A 24,298-nucleotide genomic window follows, 5' to 3' on the forward strand; every position below is an offset into this window, starting at 1 on the left:
CGCGCCCGACGCCCTAAAATACACACACACACATACACACGGAAGAGACACATAATTAAAAAACATGCTTAACAATCTGACATGCATCTAAATAAACATTCATTAACCAAATGAACAGTAAAAAAAGTCAAACATCAGTAAAATCATGATGCTGATTGGCAAAGGACAAGTTAATATGGTTTAAAAGCAGCATCAAAAGCTTTACAAATGCGTTTGTTAGAGAGGCAAATATATATATATAAGACTACTAAGAATAAATATTAATGAAAATAAATAAACAAATAAAAAATAAAAGAGAAACAAAAAGCTTGCTTCTTCAAATTTGGCACAAACACTACAGTAACTAGATTGTGGTGTTTCGAGGGTCAAAGGTCATTACTGAAGACTTTACATATTAATTATGACAAAACTTCACAATCAAATCAAACGATTTTTATTTTTATCTGACTCTGGATAAACAAGGATGTAACGTGGAACTAGTCTGAGTGGAGGATGCAGAGTGCCACAGGACGCCGGTAATCTAGTTTATCCTCTTGACGCCCACAGACAGAATGCATGTGTGTGTGCAGTAAAGACGTGCACTGTACACACGTGTGCGCACACACTCGTGAAGAGGACAGGTGTGATTGCTGTGTTCTTGTCCTGTCTGACTATAAGCACATCCCCACATCGGAAAGGCTGTTCACACTTCATAATCAAACTGACTGACTTCACACACCTCATAGGACACTTTAACCCCTTTTTAGCCACACAAGTTCACTCAAGCAAATTCATATTCATGGAGAAAATATGTACAAAACACTACAGCAACACTGCAACATGACGGAGAATCAAAACGCACAAACAAAATGACTCACTGCAAAAAAAAAAAAACTATTCAGGAGTAAGTAACAGTTCCTTCCCGTTCATGAATGATGCAGCACCTGTCCTCGGCATCAGAGCATCTTACAATAGAGGAGCTTAAAATAAAATCTCTCTGATGATTCAAGGGATGGTGGGAGACAGAATTAAAATTATTTGGCTCTCTGATCTCTCTTTCTCTTCCATTGACAGCTGAAAGCCAGACGTTAAAAATAACTTCAAAACCTCACTAGGAAATCACACTGTGCAGGGTGAGAGGTAAGAAACGGAAATGTTCAAAACATCAAAAATGATAACGAAAAGATTTTAAATTGGTTCATTTTTCTGGTACTCCTCATTTTTGTTGCCTTCGTTTGCAGAGCTGATAGAGCTGTTTGTTTATCAATCCCGGATTTAGATTCAGATAAAATTAACAAAAACTAAACTAACATCTTGACAGAATGGATGGATTCAAGCAGTAGGGTGAGTGTACCTATTAAGCCCACGTACCATATAAGCCCACTTGTGACTTCTGAGTCAAATAAAAAAAAAACTACATCACCATTTTTGCTGGTTCATGGTTCTTCCAATGAAGCAGCTTGTTACATAAATTATGCTTTTTATTCTAAGCAAATCAGATTTGTCAATCTTGAGTTATCGAAGCATATGTGTGACATGTGCCTGCTGCTCCTGAAGAAGTTCCAAAAAAACTTCAGTGATTTTGATGCCCTGAAAAAATAATATTTATTCCATATTTCTACTCCGACTTTAGCTAAGTACTCATTTGTTATCAAAATTTAAGAGATTAGTGCTTTAAATAAAACATGTGTTAGAATTTTATTAGAATTAGAAATAGTTTTTCTTTTGAATTCAAAATATGCATTTTAGCATGCTAGCAAACAGCCCACATGCTGCATCTATGCAGCCACTGCATAGCATTGTTCATTGCCATGACATAAAGCATGATAAACATGGATAGTTTACATTTTTGTATGCAGAATATCCTATTGTATTGTTAAATTGATAATACATATGAATATTTATCTTTATTTATTTTTTAATTAACATTTTTACCAAGTGGGCTTAAAGGGGACAGTAGCAAAACAATCACACCATTTAGGGCAGATGTAAATGAGTATAGCTAATTACTTAAATACATGATCAATTAATACTTTTCATGTTATGTTAGTGCAGCTTATATAGATTCATGTCATGTAGTTGTTTTTAAATGCCATGTGTGTAGAATAAAAATATTCAGATTTTTAACCAGTAATTCACTGATGTTCCCTTTAAGCCCACCTGCTCCCATTAAGCCCACTGGCTGTGTTTCAATGGAGAGTTTCTTCCTTTCGACTTTTGAACCATTTTCCTGCCTAAGTTTGACCTCACCTAATCAATCAGCTTCATAATTCAGATAATTAAATACCCAAATTTAAATATTAGTGATATTGCATCGGCCAATTCATTCATTTTATTAATTGTTTCTATTTAAGCTGTGTTTTTATGTTTAAAAAGTTATTTGTTTAGTTGTAAATACTGAAATTGATTCATTTATTATCCTTAAAATAGTATTGAACCAGGAAACTGTCTTTCTCTCAGTCATTGGGTCTTCAGAAATCTAGATAAAAACACTTTCAACCAGCTGGCTGGACCAGAAAATTTGGCCAAATGTAAATGCCAATTGTATAATGTAGGATAGAGATACAGACAAAATGACAACAGATATTGAAAGCTTAAGTACTGAAGAGTAATTTCGATTCTAATTTTTATTTTGTTCATGAATAGTTTTTTGGCTACATTCCAAAGAAGACATGTTGTAAGTTTAGCTTTTCCGGTGTTGACAACACAGCAAATAGGCCGATCATGCCTATTTCAAATGCCATTTACAGGGCCGAGGAAAGGAGTGGAGACAAAATGAAAATAGCTATTAAGAGCTAAGAGATTACATATTTTAATAGAATAACTTTGGATTTTTAAGATTTTTAAATATATATATGTATTTATCAACAAATCATGAAGTGGGCTTATTTGGAACACCCATGGGCTTAAAGGGTACATTAAGTACCCATTAAGCCCATGCCAGATTTTTGGTATATTTTGACAAATTAAACAATAAAAACATTAAAAATTGGTATAAATGAATGATTGACACTTCAAATTAGACATTAGACTATCATTTGAACTAAAATGTTTTCACTTAAATTGGGGTGGTATATATTAAAAATGGCTGAAAAGCAGATTTGGTGGGCTTAATAGGTACACTCACCCTATGCTTCAGGGACTGCTTCTGTTTCAGGTGTCCATTGGAAAATTCAACCTAAAGATCAGCAGTGAGTGAATATTTAAACTCCTTGCTCTCACGTGCTGTAAAAGTAGTAACAGCAATCAAGCATGAACTTTGTTTTCAAAGGTTACATTCTCACTCTTGGGCAGATATTTCAACAACTTTTCTTGGACTGTAGCTATTAGCTAAATGTCAAAAATGTCAAATGTAAAGTGCAGAGAGCCCCATATTTTGCTAATTAAAGTAATGGAGGCTGGCTACTAAAAGCAGAGAGCAGGGTATTTAGTCATACCTTAGCATGTTTGTGGAGACCTATTTGTAGAGGAAAAAATGGGTGGACTTTTTCTGCCTCCCACCAATTGCACGCCGCTTTGGCATCATTTTGGGTTGTGAGTAGGGATGCAAATTATTGATTAATTCATTAATCATTAGTTGGTTGATCGTCAATCGATTAACGGTTAATTGATTTGTGGCAATTTTCCTGGGAACCTAAATTTCCTTTGGTATAGGGTCTATAACATAAAAAGCTGAACATTGCTTAATACAGGGCTCTACACTAACATTTGTTACTTCCTACTTTAGGGGAACAATGAAAAATGTTTCAGTAACATGTTATTTAATGTTGAGGGTCTAATGTGACACATTTTTACATTTGAGAACAGTAAAACCATTTTTGCTCTGACTTTTAGTTGACTTCTAATGTGGTTGAGGCAGTCAACACTCCCTACTAGTGAATCCTAGTGAAAACAACAGACTATCACAGTTTCTATCTGTTCCTCTCTTTCTTTATGTTTCATTTGTGATGGGTGCATGGAAAATACATGCAGTTGTTCCTCCCAGTAAAGAGCAGATGTGCCAAGAGGACATGAAATATGCCATTTGGTGCTCTTCTCCGAAGCTGCTTGGGGTGGAAGAATCCATGTTTGCATGCATGGCTGGAGCCAGCGGGAAAGAAAACCTTATTTTTACTGAACTTTTTCACATGAAGGCCTAAGGGAGAGAGCTGATGATTTAGAGATGTGACGAGGGAAACAACATGCAGCTTCTTATTTATCCCTCTTTTCTTCTGTGATTGAAAGAGGCACTTGGTTCTTTAGCTCTGGTGTTGTATGATATATTTCATAGTGTATATTTATATATTTTTTTTTTAGTAAAATTGATTACAATTGGTGATGGCAGGTTTGAAGCTGGGAAAAAAAATCTTTGTTCTTTCCCACCCGCAATGACTTCTCCTGCCCCCAGTACAAATACAAACCACTGGGGCTGAAGTAAAAAACATCTATAGTATACCCTCCTGGCTGTTGGCCTTACAGTAACAGTGTTCACCCATTGAAGCCCCCACGATGCAGATGACACTGAATGAAAAATGTTCTTCACTCTCCTCAGCCTCCTCCCTTCCCCCATCTCCCCCCCCATCCCCACCTTTCTCACATACACAGAAAATGATTACATGGATTTAAATCAAACATATTACAGTTGGCTCATTCCTTACATTCTCAAAAATACATGGACAAACCTCCAAACCACTTGGCAACTGTTCATAACAGAAATGAATTTCTCATTCATTTTATCAAATTGCAAATGATTAAGTACAGGTAGCCTACAGTTGGCACAATTTCCAAGTGAATGGATCTTCTTGATCTAAACTGATTGATTGATTCTCAGTATGGTGATGGTTGAAAGGTTGTTCTCTCCAAAGCATAATTTCATTGTGTAAGTCATCACATGCACAATAGTCTGTTCAATTGTCAAAATTAGTCAAGAGCATAATACCATGATTACCATATATGAATCTCTTGGAACATTTGATTGATTTGATTTGGGCCACATATAATTTTCCCTGTTTTTTGTTGATATGTTTATATTACAGTTTATTATACTGCATATATTTTTTGTTTACTCAGATGTATGGAAGTTACTTTATGTGTGTAAATAAAAATGGTTACAATTTTCTTGGCAGTATGAGTGCAATATGTGATGTCAAACATTGGAGGCTACTCTAAGAGTAAAATCCTTTTTTTTTTTTAGTTTTATACACAATTGTATTCTGTTAGCTAGACAAAAACAAACAAACTAGTACAGTAACCATCGTCAATGAAGCACTGGGCTAAGACTGAGAGGTGGACACATGAGGGATATTTCAATGGTCATCTGCCATAGTGACAAAACATCTAAACATTTTGACTTGCAGTGCTCACACAATGCCAAAGGGACGATGCATTTTGGGGGCAATGACTATTTATATGAGAAAGGAATTTAGTTTTGACACATGATTGAACTGTTTTGGGAGAGATGTGAGCTTTTGCAAGTGAGCTATGGTGTTGTGCTGAACTGTAAGACTGTTTTGCCAAATGATCTAAAGAGTTTTGAGAATGTACTTTCTGTTTCAAGAAATGAGCCAAACCAATGGAGAAAAACTGTAATAGGACAAATGCACCAGTACAAGATTTAATGTGAAGTTACTGACAGCACACACCACATGTTGTATGCTTATTTTACAGGTTTAAATATGTCAAAAGAGTCTATTTATTAATTAGGATTATTAAGTTAAAGATTAAAAGCCAAGGGTGAATGAACCTGCTGCATAGGGTTTAGGGTTGTTCTCTGTGATCTTCTGCATCAATCTTTATGCTGTAAATCTCTTTGTCTCTCACACATCCTGCCCCTTTTCTGTCCTGTTTCTCTCTCCACCACATCAGAAGTCCTCACAAACCTCACATATGAAACCCCTGGAAACAACATAGCCATATCAAGTAAATGTCAGTGTACCCTGCAAGATAGAGAGAGGAGGGGTAGCTGTGCACATGCACTTAGCTGTTCTCCCTGGAGAAAACAACAGCAAAACATTACAGAGCTTTCTGTCTGATGATGAGGCAGACAGAAGACTGCAGCAGAACCCAAACCTACAGGAAACCCAAAAACTGAAAATGCAATGGTGATCTCACTACTCTGTTCTGCTCTCAGTCAAGGAGGCAAACACACCACAAGCACACATTATAATATTATTCACATAGTATTTTGTTGTTGTTTGCTGTTACTGTAATTCATGCAAATATAAGGACTACGATGGATTAATCTGGCAGCTATTTTCTTGATTAATCACTGTGTAATGTCAGAGAAACAGTAAAATAATAAAATTGTTAAAAATGTTGATCAAATTGGCCATGAGCAGAAAGTGAATAGTTGCATCTTGTGTCTTGTCTTGTCTTAGCTGGTAGGCCTACACCATCTTCTTCTGTGTTAGATTTCTTATGATTCTTGATTTTTGGTGGAAAAAGATTTTCTCTTTTGATCCTGAGGAACCAAAATTAACCGAACATTTCTCTTAAAGATCACTGAAACACTGTTCACTATGCAGCTGTACTCAATAGAGAGGGATTATTTGTTTACCAACACTGCGGATGCGTGCACAACCTGATTGCAGAAAGAACCGGTTGTCATGGTTACCTCCATGGATCTAGTGTGCGGTGATAGCTAGCGATGTTGTCAGCGTACTACAGCAGTTTATCACCTACTGATAAAAGTGTGTGTTTTATACATAGACTGTTGGTTTTATAACGGCAGAAAAAAAAACATCAGGATGGAGGATGGAGTTTGTGCCGCGGCAACGGCAAAAGCCACAGACACTCAGAGCATGGCGTCGGTCATCGGTAAAAACAACACAGTGCATCCCTAACGTTACCTACAGCTATTTAACAGACAATCATGTTCAGGAAAATACTCTTACACTATTACAAAACTTGGTGGCTGTGTGGACTGAGGTGCTGCCTGGTCAGAGACAAGGGAAGAGGACGGACATGGAACAACTGCATCCTGACCGCAAATTGCATCTGGATGGCTGAAAATGTAATTTAAAAATAATATAACTTAACGGTAATTAATCTCAGATTGCTTTCCATTAGTATGTGACCTCGCCTTCAGTCTGTCGTTATTGTAGAAAACATTTCACAACTCATTAGCTGCAGTTACACAGCTGTGCCAGTGGGCATATCTAGCTTCATCACCATTCAAACCAACGTGTCTAACACATTATGTTGCTCAAAATTAATCGCCAATGTACTATTTTCTATTTCTTTTTGCTCTTGCTGCTCTCTTTCTGCAGGCGACATGCGCAGTAGAACGTCAGTGACGTAGACTGATAATCTACGTCATGTGGATAACTGAAGAATCTGAGAAAACATGTTACCATTTTAGCCATTATCACTCTCAGTTGTACAATGACCGAGTGGCTACAAAGGAAACAAAGAGACTCATAGTAAAGGGCTTTAGTGTTGGAATAAAACAATGTAAGATGTGTAATGTCACAGTTAGACATAGATAACACGTATCAAACCCATCATTACAGAGGAGACACAGTATATCTGCAACACATCAGTCAAAGTGCTACATTGTCATGGCAAAATACTGTGTGCGTGTGTGTGTGTCCTTTGCTCTCCTTGCCTTGATCCTTGCCTAACCTCAACCACCTGGTGTCTTTCAATCAATCAAAATCACACCTCACAGGACTGCTCTGATGTATATCTGTGTGTGTGTGTGTGTGTGTGTGTGTGTGTGTGTGTGTGTGTGTGTGTGTGTGTGTGTGTGTGTGTGTGTGTGTGTGTGTGTGTGTGTGTGTATGTGTGCATGCGTGCGTGTGTGTGTCTGTGATTGTCAGACTAATGTTGACTCTCTTGCCTCAGGCTGGTGGATTCCTCAACAGCTGAGTCTGAATCTTAGATTAAAGGTGATAACACGCGCACATGCACGTGCACACACACACACACACACACACACATCCGTTTGCTCCATAAATAAAATTTGCCGTTAGAAGCTTCAAAAATTCCTCTAGAGACTGAGCCCAGAGGATAAAAGTGAACACACAGTGGACTTATGGATTTGCGTTCAGAAAAGTATCAATAAACTCCCTCATTTCCTGGTGTACATCGACATCCAGTGAATGTAACTACCATCCAGTTTTTATTATGCATATGAAATGACACAGGTGGTAAGGTACAGACAGGCACACCACAGTGTAACGTTAAAAACAAATGTTGGCTAAACAAGGTGCAAAAGTGCAGCATCTCTCATATGTTTACTATAATACATTTCTTGTTTAGAGCTTAAACATTAATCCAATCAAACAAAACTGATCTGTGAGTCAGTAACTGCTACAGGTAGAGAAAGAAGAAGACCGCACACCAGCAATTGCTCCCGTGACAGTTTATTGTCACACACCAAGTAACGTTTCGGGCTCAGCCCTTCATCAGACATGTAACTGCTACAACCATTGCATGGACTGACAAGAGGATGGATCATCATCTGCCTACATAGGCACCATTGTTTTTTTCATACTTGTATTATTCATTTTTTAGAAGCTGCCCTTTGTGCTTAAAGCAGAAGTGAGTGATCCGGTCGTTTTCGCTAATGCTGCATTCCAGGCAGGCTTTTGAAATCATAAATTACAGCTTCAAGTCACAACTTACGACTTTGTAGCGTTCCAGGCAACCCACTCGTGTTTTTCCGACCTGTTTTACCGGTGAAAGTCACTATAACGGCCACTCGTAACTTCTGACCCGTGAAATCGTACCAGTACGTCTTTTTGTAGAGTCTATGTACCAGATCAAACTAGTACGACTTCACAGGTCGGAAAAAAACGAGTTTCCTTGAACGCACCATAACAGTCCACGTCCCTACGTCACCACATTCACGGCGTCCCTTGGCTGCACACACAGCCCTGCATGCCGTTCTCTCTCCTCATTGGATAAAAACTGTAGGATACGATAAATGTTTTCTCCTCGACTCAGAGCAGAGCAGAGGGACTGAGAGACCCGTGATTCAGACCAAACACTCTATGTAAGTGATTGCTGTCGGAAGATATAACAATTTAAGACTTATATTAACACAAATATAATATATCACTTACTTCTGCTTTAAGTGACTCAGATACAATACAGCATAGTGTAAGTCTGGTTAAAAAAAACTGTAATATGTTGTTCAAGTTCTAGCACTACAGACAGAAAACAGCAGCTGCAACCTTAAAATGACTTCTGTGGATGTGAAGTCAAGTCACTACCTTAAACCGACACCGACACTAAACCGGTACAAAAAGACTATAGATATATATAATTAATAGTATGGCCATCATTTTACTTACTTTTCAAAGGTTTCAAGTAAAGCTTCTTAGCAACAGTCAGAATCAGACATAAAGTGCTGAGTAATGCTGCTGCCCTCACAGCAGCCAGTGTCTGAAGCTGGTCAGTAATCAACACCTAAAACCAAAAACCTGTACTAAAATGAAAGTGATGCTGCTGAATGTTTTCACTTTGCTTTCTTCGATATACTGCTCATACACTTCAGAAATTGATCTGTGAATATTGCTCATTTATACTGACAAGAGCAGTGCAGTAGCGTGCTTCATGCCATTGTCATTAAACCTGCTGAGCTCCAATAATGTTGCTGTAATGACATTATGTAATATCTAAGTAATTTCAATACTGTGTTGAAAGACACTAAACCTGGTGCCTCTGAACATAACCACAGCAGGAACACAGGATCAGGATAAAGGCTGTTTGTGGACCATTTTGTACTTCACCAGACTGAAAAGGGATCTGGTTCATGTTCTGAGGTTCGTCCTGCTAGACTCCATGGGATTATAGAGTTCATGTTTCAGTAGGCCTGGGACGATAATAAATTTTGCTGGACGATATATTGTCCCACAAATTATTGACGATAAACGATATTATTGACACATTTTTTTGAGAACAAATTAACCACTAATATAATAATAATATTTCATAATAATGCAAGTAGACCCTTTTAAATGCGATAAACTTTTATTTCTCATGAGTATTTTTTTTTTTAACCATTGTAATTGGAATGACAAGAACTTATATAGCTACTATCCTAAATAAATAAAATAAACAAAAAATAATAAACAGTGCAGTGCAGCTCTTCTGTCCAATACCGTTATACACCTGAAGCTCCACTTTTCATTCAAACAAACTAATGTGACTTCCACAGATGTAAGATTTCATCAATGAGACTAGCATTTATCTCCTATAAAGTATTAAACCAGCCGGCGGTAAACCTCTAAAAACCTGCTGATAAGTTTTCTTAGTCGTTTTCTCCCCCAATGACGGAGGTTGACCGGCCCGTGAGCTGCTGCAGACCATAATACATCCATGCTGCAGACTGTGGGAAGCCCCGCTCCTCCTGCTCGCTGCTACCACAGTAGCTCCAAAAGCGTCGGAGGAAATCTCCAGGCGATATGTGGATAAACTGACCACAGACTGGGGACCTAAACTGTGACTTTCTCGCATGAAAAAATATTAAAACTTTAAAAAGTGACGTGTTAACAGCGCTGCAGCGAGAATTACAGTAAAATAGCTTCTAGCTGCTTAGCTTTACAGCTAGCGCTGCCGGTTGCTGCCAAATGCATTCTGGGAAACAAAGATCCTGGATGACTGAGAAGAGGGTTCACTCCGTTTATTCTGCAAAACAAACGGCCCAGGTGCTGAGACCGATGCACAGAGTGAAGCCTCTTGTCATCCAGCCTGGTTGGAGGCCAGAGACCAGGAAAACAAATACGTGCGCATGCACATGGCGATTTATCGAGGCCGGAAAAACTATCGAGTTCATTTTCATTTATCGTGCGATTAATTGATTTATTGATTATCGTCCCAGGCCTATGTTTCAGTCAGTGCAGGATACAAAATCTACTGTTCGCTGAACGCTGAAGGATCAAACACTATAACAGCAGCAGTCTCTCTGATCTCCACATTGAAGAGGATGCAGGAATCAGGTGTGTGTTTGTGTGTGTGTGCGTGTGTGTGTGTGTGAGTACATGTGTGACCTATATATATTTATTTATATTAAAAAATTGAATGATTTGCTGTCATTGAGAAAATAGAGTTGTTGCCTCATGGTTGTCCACCAGCGCCACTTGGACTAGTTTCAGATTACATCCCTATTTATCCAGAGTCAAATAAAATGTTCACTTCTTGTATGACATTTCTTATAACAGCTGAGTGAAGTCTTGAGTTATGGCTAAAAAGTGATTCACTGTGACCAAAATCTAATCCAGGGGGTCCAGGGAACATTTTTACCTAATTTTAAGAAATTCCTTCAAGGTGCTACACAGAGAAAGAAAGCTTGCAAGAACAAAACATCATTTTGTGACATCACCATGACCTTTGACCTCTGATAACCAAAACCTAATCAGTTCATCCTTGAGTCTAAGCAAGTGACAAATTTAAATAAGTTCTGTCAAGGTGTTACAGAGATAATGTGTCCATAAGCATGTACATAGGTTAGGGTTATAATAAGTGTGTATATAGACAACCCCAAAACAATATGCGGAGGCATAACAACTCCAATCAACCAATCACAGATCAACCAATAATCAGAGGTTTTAACCCTACAAAAGACACTGAACAAGAGAGTATGAGATGGTGGAAGAACCTCAAACGTTATCAAGGAAGCTTCAACTTCATGCTGTTTGACTGTTTAAAGTATCCAATAAAGACAGCAGAGCAGCACCAGACTTTCTGCTCATCTGTCACTTTTAGGTCAGAATCTGGATCATCTGAGGCCTCTTTTTTTCCTTCAAATTGACCCAAACCTGACCTCACAGTGGATTATAGGACAACATCTAAAAAGAAATGTTCTATATTCAGGGTGGCCATCTTTGTTTCCCCCTCAGGGGGTTTGAACATGTTTGTGTGATTCAACCTGAGCTCTGCAACAACTCTTTCAGCTGTTGTTCCCTTTGACATTAATAATACATTTCATTAGCCTTAGCCTAATGTTTATCCCTAAACTTTCAATTTCATCAAATGATAAAGTTGATAAATGTGGTAATGATTTTCAAGGCTTAATTTCATGATTTTCAAAAACTTCCCTTTTGTTAAACAATGAACACAGTTTAGATGTTGCCTTTGGTCCTAATGGGTTAAGATGATACCAACACTATTATCACATATTAACACTATTATTAATTTCAACATTTGATATATTTTCAATGTAATATTTGGTTTAAATGTTTTGTTAATCATCACATTCTATTCTTATTCATGTTTTACACAACATCCCACAGGGTCGTAATATATTATCAAATTATCACTGATTAATTTTCTATTGATTCACTATTCAGTCATTGACCTAGTAGTGTCAGCAGTATTGTGTATTTGCCTGTGTGTGTGTATGTGTGTGTGTGTGTGTGTGTGTGTGTGTGTGTGTGTGTGTGTGTGTGTGTGTGTGTGTGTGTGTGTGTGTGTGTGTGTGTGTGTGTGTGTGTGTGTGTGTGTATCTCGTCATGTGGTCTCCTCTCAACCACTCAGTGTTATTATTGCCCTCTCTGCCTGCCACGCTGTCGCTGTTGGTAACAACAATAAATCACTGTTACACCAATGGTGTAATGAAAGCGTCAGCCCCCCACCTCTCTACTCTCTCCTTTTATTATCCTTCACACTTTTTAACCTGTCCTTCCCCTCAATTCCCCTTCCTCTGTTTGTCCTCACCACCTATCCTCTCTGTCTGGCCTGTGTTTTGGCTATTAGAATTTGGCATGATGCCTCCATACTACCAAGGAGTGACAATACTCTCATCTTTTCAGTACATGCCAACACCAGATACCCTTGAAACAAGCACTTAACCCTGAAAAATCTGCAACCAAGCAGTTCAGTCACTAACAGTAGTCTGTTCAGTGGCCAAGACTGATGATCTTGGGAAGCCAACAATTTTTAATACATAAATGTAAAACTGGATGGAGCTGAAAAAGAGCAAACGAGGCGAAAACATATTCATCCACACAGGTTTCGTCTATGAAAGTCCTAATTTTTGTCATGCATTCCCAAATACTGTAGTACATGTGAAAGCAAAACCCAATGTCCATTTCAAGTATTAACTAAACTAATTAACTAAAGCTGGGATACACTACGCGATTTTCACAGTCGTTGCCGATTTAGAAAAGACTTGGAGTAGACACTAACTACTGTGAAATGTACATGTGGTTGAACATATGACACTAAATGAACGTATGGGAAACACTGTTGTGGCATTGGAAACACTAATTTATGGCGGATGAATATATCAAATTGTATAGATACTACTACTAACTGGGATATAGTTGGGAAAGTTGGGAACTGGGATGCAGTTTTATTTGGAAATCCACCTAACAAACCCTTCACATCTTCCTCATAAATTCACACCACACATCCTGTGCGCCTCCCACTTTATGATGAATTGTTCAGAAATGGGAACAATCTCAGTGATCATATTCTACTGTTTGTTTACTACTTTTTCACCTTTGAATATTGGTGCTCTAATGATCCAAGAATAGCCTAATGCAGATGAAGGACCCGTGACTGTCCATGTTGTTTGATTTAGAGGTTAGATTAAGAGACAGCGAAAGTGAGAGAAGCAGGCATAATCAAAAGTCATAGAGAGAGAAACAGAGAGAGGGATTAAGATAGAAGGTTATATATAGAAGGCTAAACAGACAATGATGTTATAGAAAGAAGGTATTACAGAGAAACAGGAAAGCTGACATGGGAGAAAAGAGGTAAAATAGAGAGGGGGGGGAAAAGACCAAAGACCGAAGGAGCAAAAGAGAGACAGGCATATCACCAGAAAGATGGAGGAAGAGAGAGAGACAGCTGCCACTGTTAATCAGTCAGTGGCAGCAGCTCTGTGTCTCTGTTTCTCAAAGACTTAATGGGACCAGGCCCACAGTGTACTCCCCCACCCCACCCCTTAAGTCCTTGTCAATATTATCAAAACATCTTGGGGGACATTTTCTGTAACCTCTGCTAAGTTTATATGTAATCAGCCTGTTGACACTAATGTGAGGAGCATGCTCCGCTTCTCAAGTTTCTACTGATTGATCTACTGATCAAGTATCAATTCAACTCTCCCTGGAGGGTCAGAGGAAAGTTAATGAAACCTCATTATTCTACCTGACAGTGAAAGTCATCTATAATGTACTTTTCCAGATACTAAAAAAAAAACATTTCCATCCATTTACGTACAAATGAATGTCAGTTAAACTCACTAAGAGAAAACCAATAAAACCAAATACCGTATATAGTACAGGGTTTCTGCTTTTCTCTTCTTTTTTCTCAGTTTGACTATCAACCAAAACTCTCTACCATCATATTCTGTGTTTAATAATTAAATGACTGATGTTATAAACCAAGCAACAGACCAAAGTTAAAATGGTAAAGTGGGATACATCCTTTCTAATTATGGAATAAACCTCTGGGCAATTTTCCCTTTCAGAAGGTTACAGTGAATAAGACAACTGTATCTGACAAATGTAAGTTGTCAGTGTAAAGCGCTTTGAGTGGTCCGAGTGACTAGAAAAGCGCTATAAAAGCGCAAGTCCATTTATTTACCATTTAGCACAATGTGCAGTCAGTGCATGTAAAACTCTATCGAGACTAGAGTGATGCAGAATACTGTCCACAGTTTTGCTGTTCTTCTATGTTTTTTGTTCTCACTATTCATCTAACTTTATTTGCTGCTTTGCTTATAGAGCTGAGGAGGAGGAGTCTTTTCTTCCTGTGAGGTGTTATTAATGTGTCAATAATAAAGCTGAATATAATATTCCTGAATATAAAGACATTCACTAGCTGGTATAGTCACAAACAAAGTTGATAACGGCTTTTGTAAAACCCTTAGTAACACAATTAATGTGACAAATCATTGGAAACTTTCATCAGCTGCTTTATGAGACCTAAACCTTAAATTTGACCCGTTTTCTGACCTTATTTTAACCTTACCGTTTCAACACAGCACACACACAGTCCTTCACTGTGACGTCACACAGGCTCTCTACACACTGCACTGAGTCACTTACGCTCACTTCCCCTCACTCAAATGAAACATCTGTAAGCAAGTGCAGCAGTCGACGCCCAGTTTTGAGTTGGCAAGAACGCGACACAGTCACCTTGTAAACGACAGAAATACACCAGTAACATTAAATAAACTTGTAACCATTGTCCTGTAATACCTTTTTATTTTCACATTCTATATTCAGTAAATATATACAGTTAGTATAGATTATAATATTAAAGCACTCTAAAATGTGCTATAATAACTGTATTCTATAATTACTACCAGATGTTATTACATAGGTATTTTATAAATCATTATTATACTACAATATATATTTATCAGTGATATGGGACAAGATGTAATAGCTACCACAAAGTGTAGTGGATTCAGCATAAAGGACAGTCCTGTAGATGTGTTACAGAAATTGTTCAGTTAGGCTACAGGACTTAAACTTCCCTAAACTACAATAATGTGTAAATAATTTTTACAGTAAACCACAATGACTCCCCCGAAGAGTCTTAATGGGAGAAAAGCATGCTTATTGTTGTGGCCGTCTTTAAAAATAGCACAGTTGTCCACAGTTCACCTCCATCATCAAACACACACATACACAGGAGCAACACACTTTGCACCAACTAACGAAAGCTCACCAAGCAACCGGCACCTACATATACTGTACACCTACAGTATGTATGAGCTCTCCACAGCAGCTCTTCTACAGCTAACATATCCAATAGCCAGTGATTTGGATGCAAAGTCGAGGTTGTAGTCACCTTTCACTGCAGCTGAGATGGAACCGACAGCATTATGATTTGACAGGCTACAGTGCATCTACTGCTTGTGTTCGCTTTGTCTCACTAAAGCATCCAAAAAATCAGATTTTATTTGCCCCCAAAAGAACAGTAAAGCACCCCAAGGGTTCACAAATCACTGACACCACAACGGACAGAAATGGCAAAGTGATACCAGGTCACACAGGGAGACCAAAGATACCCAACAACTTCCTGTAGGATTAAAAAGCCTAGTATTACTGTACATTTTTAAAGAGTAAAAGTTATTTTGCTAGTTGCATTGAGAGGACAACAGAAGACGAGCAGGGCCAGAGCCACCGGATCCATCAGTGATTTAAAGTTATAGGACACAAGGAAGCCTTCAACTGAGCCGGTACAAGGTGCAACAATATGCCACAACCCGCTCACTAGGCCGCTATTCTGCATCTTAACCCATTTACCCTTTCAAATAAGGCGATAAGCTCTGGCACGAATCATAACTACTTTTCCAGGCATACATCATCTAGCACACATCGGTAGAAAAAAAAAAACAGACATCTAACCGTGCGTCCCCCCACCGGATCACTGCGGTACCCTGCACCCAAATGCAGGCCGGCGTCCCTGCAAAAAAAAAAAAAAAAGGAAAAACACCGTGCACCTCGACTCCTTGCTCTCGCACAGGGAATGACAAAAATGAAACGACATCCCATGCAGAAATGAATCGTCCTGTCGTCCTTCTACCGGCCTTACCTTCAGCTTCAGTGTCAGTTTTGGGGCTGGTCTTGTCCTCCTCTGACACCAAGAAGACGTCTTTTGGGCTGAATCGATGATAGCGGCTTTATCAATGGAGGAGACGGACGCTCCGCTCTTATTCCAGCAGCTGGGTCTTCCCTCGATTAGTCCTTTTACTCAGAGAGGAAGCGGTTTGTCTGGGCAATTACAGCAGCAGCAGCAGCAGCAGCAGCGGTCCAGGGAGTCCGTGTCGTAGAGATACACACCGCCTTTGGTGCATGAAAAGGGCGCTGCGTGCCTGCAGCGGTGACCGCCGGCTGGGGGAGAGATGCTGTCGGTGCTGGAGCTGCGAGGAAGGTAGTGATGACATCCATAGAGGTAGGACCCGTTTCCACCTGACACAACCTCCCTTCCTCCTCCTCCTCCTCTCCGCTGGTGATGCTGGAGAGAAATAGCAGCATCAGTGCGGCGTGCAGAGAGAGAGATGGGAAAAGGAGAGGGAGGGGGAGGGAAGAGGGAAGAGGGAGGGAGGGGGTGGGGGTGATACATTTTAGCATGAAGCCACAAGAGGCCGTGTTTTACGGCAGCAGGAGAGGTTAAAAGAGGAAAGGAGTCAAGTTCAAAGTTTTTAAATAGAATAAATATACGATATTTGATTCATTTGAGGCAGACACGATGTTACTGTTTGTAATTAGCTACTTGACAAATGTTCAATTGAAAAGTCATGCTAGTTTCACTGTACTTTTCAAAGCCAAGCTAGCTCCCCAAACTTTAACTGAACGAAGGAACTAATGAGTTGAGTCACTTTATCATACCTTATTCATCGTCGTTAAAATTGTGTTAGTCGCTGATCAATTAACTGACTAATTAGCTGTCTGCCAAGCTAGCTAACAGGCTAACCCGGAAATTAATAACATTTTGACACTTCCGGTTCCCTGGTCCCAAAATGGACAGATTAGGATGCATGCAATGCGGCCTGTGGTTAACAGAATGTAAATCTTTATGTTTTATATACCACATTCAATTTGTCCATAAGTAGCCTACCTAGTCATGATCTTTTAAAATAAAGATAAAATGTGGCTAAATAGAAGTGACATTGTACTGGGCTGGAACAGTGGAGGCTTTCAAGGACACCCTGGTCCTGTTTTCTTTGGTTTAAGTTTGGGTGTTAATTTGGCATCTAACCATTTGATAGATCTAACTACGGTAGGTTATACTTCAATGGCACTTGTTTCCTTTTGCATTTGTGACATTTTATGTAATTTACTTACTTGCCTTTTGTATTTTTATGTTTTCATTTTATTATCATTATTATTCTGTGTGTGTGTGTGTGTGTGTGTGTGTGTGTGTGTGCGTGTGCGTGTGCGTGTGTGTGTGTGTGTGTGTGTGCGTGCGTGCGTACATAGGTATGCACATGTTTATATACTGTAGGCTAATTAAATGTATGTGCTGTTGAATGATGATTATTGTTGTCCTTCAAATCCCAATAAAAATTTGATCACAAAAAAAAGTGGCTAAATGAGACCACAAAGCATGGGCATGGCTTAATTAGAGGCTCTGTTCGCACTGAAGAAGCATTAAGAACTAATCCAATCCACACTCTCAGACCACATGCACAGTCTAGTCTCACTGAAGGACCTCTGCCACAGTCCAACCGAACCGACCTCCAAGTTGCACTGGCTAAGAAAACCCACATACCTGTTTATTTGCATAAAGTGGAGCCCACATCCGATCACAAGTGGTCACAGGTTGAAAGCACTTTGATGGTGCATGCAATGCATTGTGTTTCAAAAAATCATAAAAGTGGTGTTTATCTGTGAAGATTATTTTGCCGAACCAAACATAACAAAACCCCTAAGCAACAGAAAATGGAGCAATCAACCTTAAACCAGAGTGAAATGACTTAGTGATTTGTCTGGGTAGAGTCTGGGTATGATCTGCATTAATTATTTATTTGCCTCATAATCATGTTCCCCTGCTAGGCCCATGCATGGGGACCTGAATGTACGTTACGCTTTTTTTATTTTTATTGATTGATTGTGATTGTTCTGTTTTTTCTCTTAGCTTGTGACTGGCAGATTGCAAACTGAATTTCCCTTGTTTGACTTGACTGGAGCAGCTTCCGTTGATATGAACACAACACCAAGGTGAACTCACATGTTCACCCCGTTCACCCCTTTTCTGCTTTACTGTAGCCTAATGTGTTTCAGAGACAGATCCATCACCTGTCGTGTGTGGTGCTATTAAACCAGAAACACAGCTACACTGTGTACACATGGCGATGGAAGAATGAGCTGTAGCTCCAAAGGTACGTTTTTAAAATGCATGATCATTGATTGAAGAGTCTCACAATGATAATCTTGGCCTCACAAGAGGTTGAATAGTCTTGGTCCATTGTCCTGACAGAAATTGTCATGTTTGTAGGCCTTCTTGCTTATGAAGGCTTTTTTCAATTCTGGTCAAAAATTTCGATGGGCTTTGTGATGACCACCCCCAAGTTTCACAGTGGACATACAATCTTTTGTACCTGGCTTCTCCAGCCTCTTTGGTGATGGGATTGATTGCACTTTTTTTGCACACCAAAGCACCTTCATATAGCCTAGGTTTTTCGTCATACTACTGTAAAACAAGCTAATGGTTTAATTAATTTCTGCTGATGCATTTTGTCACAGGAGTGCTTAAAGCAGAAGTGAGTGATATATTTGTGTTAATATAAGTCTTAAATAGTTATATCTTCCGACAGCAATCACTTACATAGAGTGTTTGGACTGAAACACGGGTCTCTCAGTCACTCTGCTCTGCTCTGAGCCGAGGAGAAAACATTTATCGTATCCTACAGTTTTTATCCAATGAGGAGAGAGAACGGCATGCAGGGCTGTGTGTGCAGCCAAGGGACGCCGTGAATGTGGTGACGTAGCGACGAGGACTGTTATGGTGCGTTCAAGGAAACTCGTATTTTTCCGACCGTGAAGTCGTACCAGTTCGATCTGGTACGAGTTCACCGGTCAGAAGTTACGAGTGGCCGTTATAGTGACTTTCACCGGTAAAACAGGTCGGAAAAACACGAGTGGGTTGCCTGGAACGCTACAAAGTCGTAAGTTGTGACTTGAAGCTGTAATTTACGATTTCAAAAGCCTGCCTGGAACGCAGCATTAGCGAAAACGACCGGATCACTCACTTCTGCTTTAATGCTGTGCTTAGGCTATATACAGTCGATGTATAGGCTATAGGGTAGTGATGGTGTGACAAGGATTTCAAGAGATGAAGTCACTTTTAAATTTTAGGTCCTTAAAATAAATCATTACCAATTTAGTTATTAATGCTACTTCTCCCATCACCAGTAATTTAAAAAGTTGATCAGGCTGGGTAGCATGACCAAATATGTAGACTACCAACTAACCACAGGCTGGCAGCAGCAGCAGCATTCACAGTGCGCGGCTCCTTTAACTCTGTGTGCGGGAGGAGGAGTCTGAGAGGCGGGGGAAGTCTCTTTTCCTGTCACCTAAAAGATCATTTCTTCACATGTTCACATTTATTTTGAGGTGAAAGCACCTTCTGCCTCGGACACACTTTAACTGACGAGCTGTCGCTGTGTCGAGGATCTCGCTTATTACAAAAAATGTCCGAGTCCGTCAAAAACGTCGCGATATTTGGAGCCACGGGAATGACCGGGCTGGCGACCCTGCCGATAGCGGTGTCTGCAGGTGAGGAGAGAGAGAGAGAGAGAGAGAGAGAGAGAGAGAGAGAGAGAGAGAGAGAGAGAGAGAGAGAGAGAGAGAGAGAGAGAGAGAGAGAGGAGCAGAGGGATAGATCAGTGATGAATGTTTGTGCCACTATATCACATGTCTGTTATAACGACAGTGCAAGGTCGTGTTATTATTATGATGTTCAATTGCGGTGCAGCTAAGAGAAAATAAGTGTTGTCAGTTTTTGACAAAGTTGAAAACTTTACTGTGACATATGGTCAGCTGTCTTCTGTCCTGAGTCAAAAAGAGCGATTTTTCAGTTTGGATCGGTCTTAAAAAAGCTATTTAAGATTAATTATAATCTAATATGAGATGATCGATGATACTATTGATAATTAGACTTCATAGTGTCAGTTTTGGACTTCTGCTCCTCTGCTATGGCCTTAGAGCTGGGCAATAAAGCAATATAATATTTAAAGTTATGTAATTGTGCTTGTCTTAACTTTTCAGTTTTCAGAGTTAAATCATAACATAGTGTACTTTTTTTTTTCTTCAAAATTTCCCTTTGTGCAAATATATTTTGAAGTCAGTTGACATCTATAAACTGTCATATGATCATAGAGATCAACAGCCATACTTAAACCCTTTATAAGTTTGCAAAAAAAATCATTACACTATAATTTAATCAATAACTTTTAGAAGTGAGGTGGTTTTGTAAATGTAGTACTGGTTAGCCTAAGTGTTGTTTATTTATAAATAAAATGAACTATAACATAGGCTATGGTCCAGTGTTACAGCCTAGTCTCTGCTGTAATATGCTAAATTTTTTGCAGAAATTTCTTAAAGACATTCAAAGACATAAACTTTAGACAGGCCCACACTCACACAAGCACATATACAATCACATACAGTATGTCATATGATTAATTTGATTTAGCAGCACTTTTTCATTTCCTTTCCTCCTGCTGAGGTTGGGTGAAAAAAATGCTGAGTCATGGTTGACGTTACAGCTCAGCGTTGTGCTGAGTCACATTGACACAGCTGATAGCAGAAGATGTTCACTATCTTGGCTGTTCAGGAGGGGCGGGATCACCTTCAGATATAGGCGGGAAATTATTACTGAGCTCCTCTTTGTATGTCCAGTTTGAGTAAGTTGAAATCATGTCATGCCATTGAATTTTACAGACAGCCGTGTCATGTTTCTGTTTTCATCAGACAGGTGAAAGTGACAGTTCACTATGAGGGTTACTAGGCTATCAGTGTGAGACGGTAGGATCAATCCCTGCTGTTGTCATTGCTGAATTAAATGGATTTTGATCTGACTCTCTAATCTAGGGTCACATGTAACATGTAAGAGTTTTTAATTCAGTCGTTTTTTCGTTGTACTGAATTTGAGCAACATGGAAAGGGAAGTAGAACTCAAAGCTCAATCCATATTGTCCAAAACTTTCTTTCCACCTTGTCTTATCCATGAACTTGAGGGATACTTGATTGATACTGTACAAAATATGAGGGAAAGGTCATATACAACCAAATTTTAATTTGTCTTAAGGCTACACAGCCATTGCATACATAGGACTTTGCCAGGATACAGTATATGGAAATATAATTCAACTGATTGTGTTGTGTTGCTATTAATTTCCATGTGTCCTCCTCCAGGGTACAATGTGACAGTGCTGGTGCGGGATCCTTCCAAGCTGCCTGCTGACCACAAAGCGTCCAGGGTGGTAGTGGGAGACGTCCTGAATAAAGACGATGTGAAGGTGACCATGGAGGGCCAGGACGCTGTTATCATCATCCTGGGCACCAGGAACGACCTCAGTAAGGCTCTACAGATCAAGGAAGGTCACACGACCCAGCAAATGTTACAAGAGAGGGAAACATCTCATAAACATCATATAGAAATATTTATTTTATGTTACCAGTTGCATTGCACTAATAACTGGGCAATGTGTGATTGTTAAAGTTCACCTTTCCTTACACAACTGACCATGATCACCTTACACAAGGGCGATTAATGATGTAGTAATGTGAAATGTCCACTAGAGGGCGCCACAAGATTTACACAAGATGCATTATGACATTGTGTGACATTAGTTTGACACAATCTAAAACACATTATGTATAAAAGGATGGATGGCATTTACAGTGTGACATATATTAAAGACAATGTGCAGTCTTCAGGGCAGGCCAACATTTACATGATCAAATAAATGACAATTTGATTAATCATAGATAAATTAAGTAATAAAGTAACTTGCAGGTGATATACGTAGGTACAAAATAGCGTTCAAAAGAAGGTACAATCTATCAAAATGTTCCACTTATTTACACAAAAAGTCCCTGGCTCTCAATAACAGAACACTTCCTTGCAGTTGTAATTAAATTATGCAGTAACTTGTAAGACATATTTTAAGGTTGTTGTGTTTTATAAGTATTTTATTAAAAACTAATTTTGATGTATGTACTCTGCTCTGTAGTTGAGCAGTTCTCTGAAATACAGTGGAGCAGGTGTATAATGCCACACAGTAAAAAAAACCTGTACAAGAGTAAACAGTCAGAGTTGAGAGGCATACGGTAGTTCTTGACGTGATGAGGCAAATCAGGTAAATAGTCAGTGTAATCCCAAATGTTTTTTGTGTACCCAACAGGCCCAACCACTATGATGTCTGAAGGCACCAAGAACATTGTGGAGGCCATGAAGTCTCGCGGGATCCGCAAGGTGATCGGATGCATGTCAGGTAGGCTACAATCCACTGCTGAAAAGCAGATAGAGAGAGAGAGTGCAAATAAAGCCAATTATAAGTAGAAGATAAGGGAAGTGAATAAAGATTTATATATCTGTGCAGTGGAGGACAACTGGAAATAAATCCTTCTTTTCTCATTTTCTTCCCTTTTCTTCTCCATTCATATTCTCCCCTTACTGTACCTTCACTTTGTCCTGCCTTACTTGCATCCTTCTTCCCATTTTCTCTCCTCCTATTTGACATACAATTTCCCCCGTTATGCTCTTTTCTTCATCTCTCTTCCCCTCCAGCTTTCCTGCTGTGGGATCGCGCCAAAGTCCCGCCCCGTCTGGTCCCTGTGACTGAGGACCATGACAGGATGTACACAGTGCTGAAAACGTCAGGGCTGGATTATGTGGCCAGCATGCCTCCTCACATCGGTGGTCAGTAGGAAGCACAGACTTAGAGCTTTCATTCCAAACAAAAGTGGAAGAAGATTTCTGATAATCTGATGAATTTTATGTTCCAAGCACTTCTTGTGATCTATGTACGCACATAGAGTTTTTTTTCCTTAAAACATTGTGAAGTTGTGATTGCTACAAAGCGAAGTTAAGATATTTACTTCCAACCATGAATATTTGTAGACTCTGCTGCCCTGTTGTTATATTTAACTCTCTATTACGCTTATATATATATATATCTTATATTTGTATTTTAATTTTTGTTTCTCTCTCCAGGCGACCTCCCTTTGACAGAGAAGTACATGGTGGCAGAAAACATGCTAAAAGGAAGAGCCATCTCTAAACATGACCTGGGACATTTCTTCGTTAAGTGTCTGTCCACATCAGAGTGGGACGGCAAGACTGTCGGATTGTGGGGAGATTACAAATAACCCTGAAAGAAGCATTGCTTATGCAAACCACATGCTGAGACATAAAATGAGCGAAGGATGTTTGTTGATTTCTTTTTTAAAATAACCCACTAAAGCTTTGCTTTTGCTTTGTTGACCATAATTGAGCATGATCTGCTTTGTGTTGTTATATTTTTTTTTATATAAATTTAAATTTGTATCATCAGTAGCGTGAAGGAGACATTTTAAAACAAGTGCCAAACTGCACAGTTTACATTTCTAAACATCATGTCTGTCTTTTAACATGAACTGTCTCTACATATTGAATGTATTGTTTCCCAACCTTGAACATTAAGTCAGGTGACTGTCGCCGTTTTGTGCTACAGTGGCTCTATTTTTTATGGCTGTTGAAAATAAAGACTTTATTGTAGAAATAGTTGTGGTGAATGAGTGAGGTCTCATGTGAATGGATATACCCACAAGGCATTTGTTGCACGAGTGACTGAGCAACAGCTATGAATTACATACCATTCATTGGAGTAGATCATGTGTGAAAAGAAGCTGTTTTTACAGACAAGGCAGGTTTCAAAGTGGCA

General features: G+C 39.1%; 1 protein-coding gene across 1 annotated transcript; it reads left to right on the plus strand.

The window, feature by feature from the left end:
- The first annotated feature begins 19,925 nt into the window (after positions 1-19,925).
- On the plus strand, positions 19,926-24,130 carry blvrb (biliverdin reductase B). The gene is made up of 5 exons (XM_083985580.1): positions 19,926-20,144; positions 21,786-21,947; positions 22,778-22,867; positions 23,164-23,295; positions 23,590-24,130. The coding sequence occupies exons 1-5, from the start codon at positions 20,060-20,062 to the stop codon at positions 23,742-23,744; spliced, it is 624 nt and encodes a 207-aa protein (XP_083841706.1). The 5' UTR covers positions 19,926-20,059; the 3' UTR covers positions 23,745-24,130.
- The last annotated feature ends 168 nt before the right edge of the window (positions 24,131-24,298 follow it).

The sequence above is a fragment of the Trachurus trachurus genome (assembly GCF_905171665.1).
Source record: "Trachurus trachurus genome assembly, chromosome: 13".
Classification (NCBI taxonomy): domain Eukaryota; kingdom Metazoa; phylum Chordata; class Actinopteri; order Carangiformes; family Carangidae; genus Trachurus; species Trachurus trachurus.

Coding starts and splice junctions, on each gene's coding strand:
- blvrb (XM_083985580.1), top strand. CDS start 20,060: ATGTCCGAGTCCGTCAAAAACGTCGCGATATTTGGAGCCACGGGAATG. Junction 21,948..22,777: donor GGGCACCAGGAACGACCTCA/GTAAGGCTCTAC, acceptor TGTACCCAACAG/GCCCAACCACTATGATGTCT. Junction 22,868..23,163: donor GGTGATCGGATGCATGTCAG/GTAGGCTACAAT, acceptor CTTCCCCTCCAG/CTTTCCTGCTGTGGGATCGC.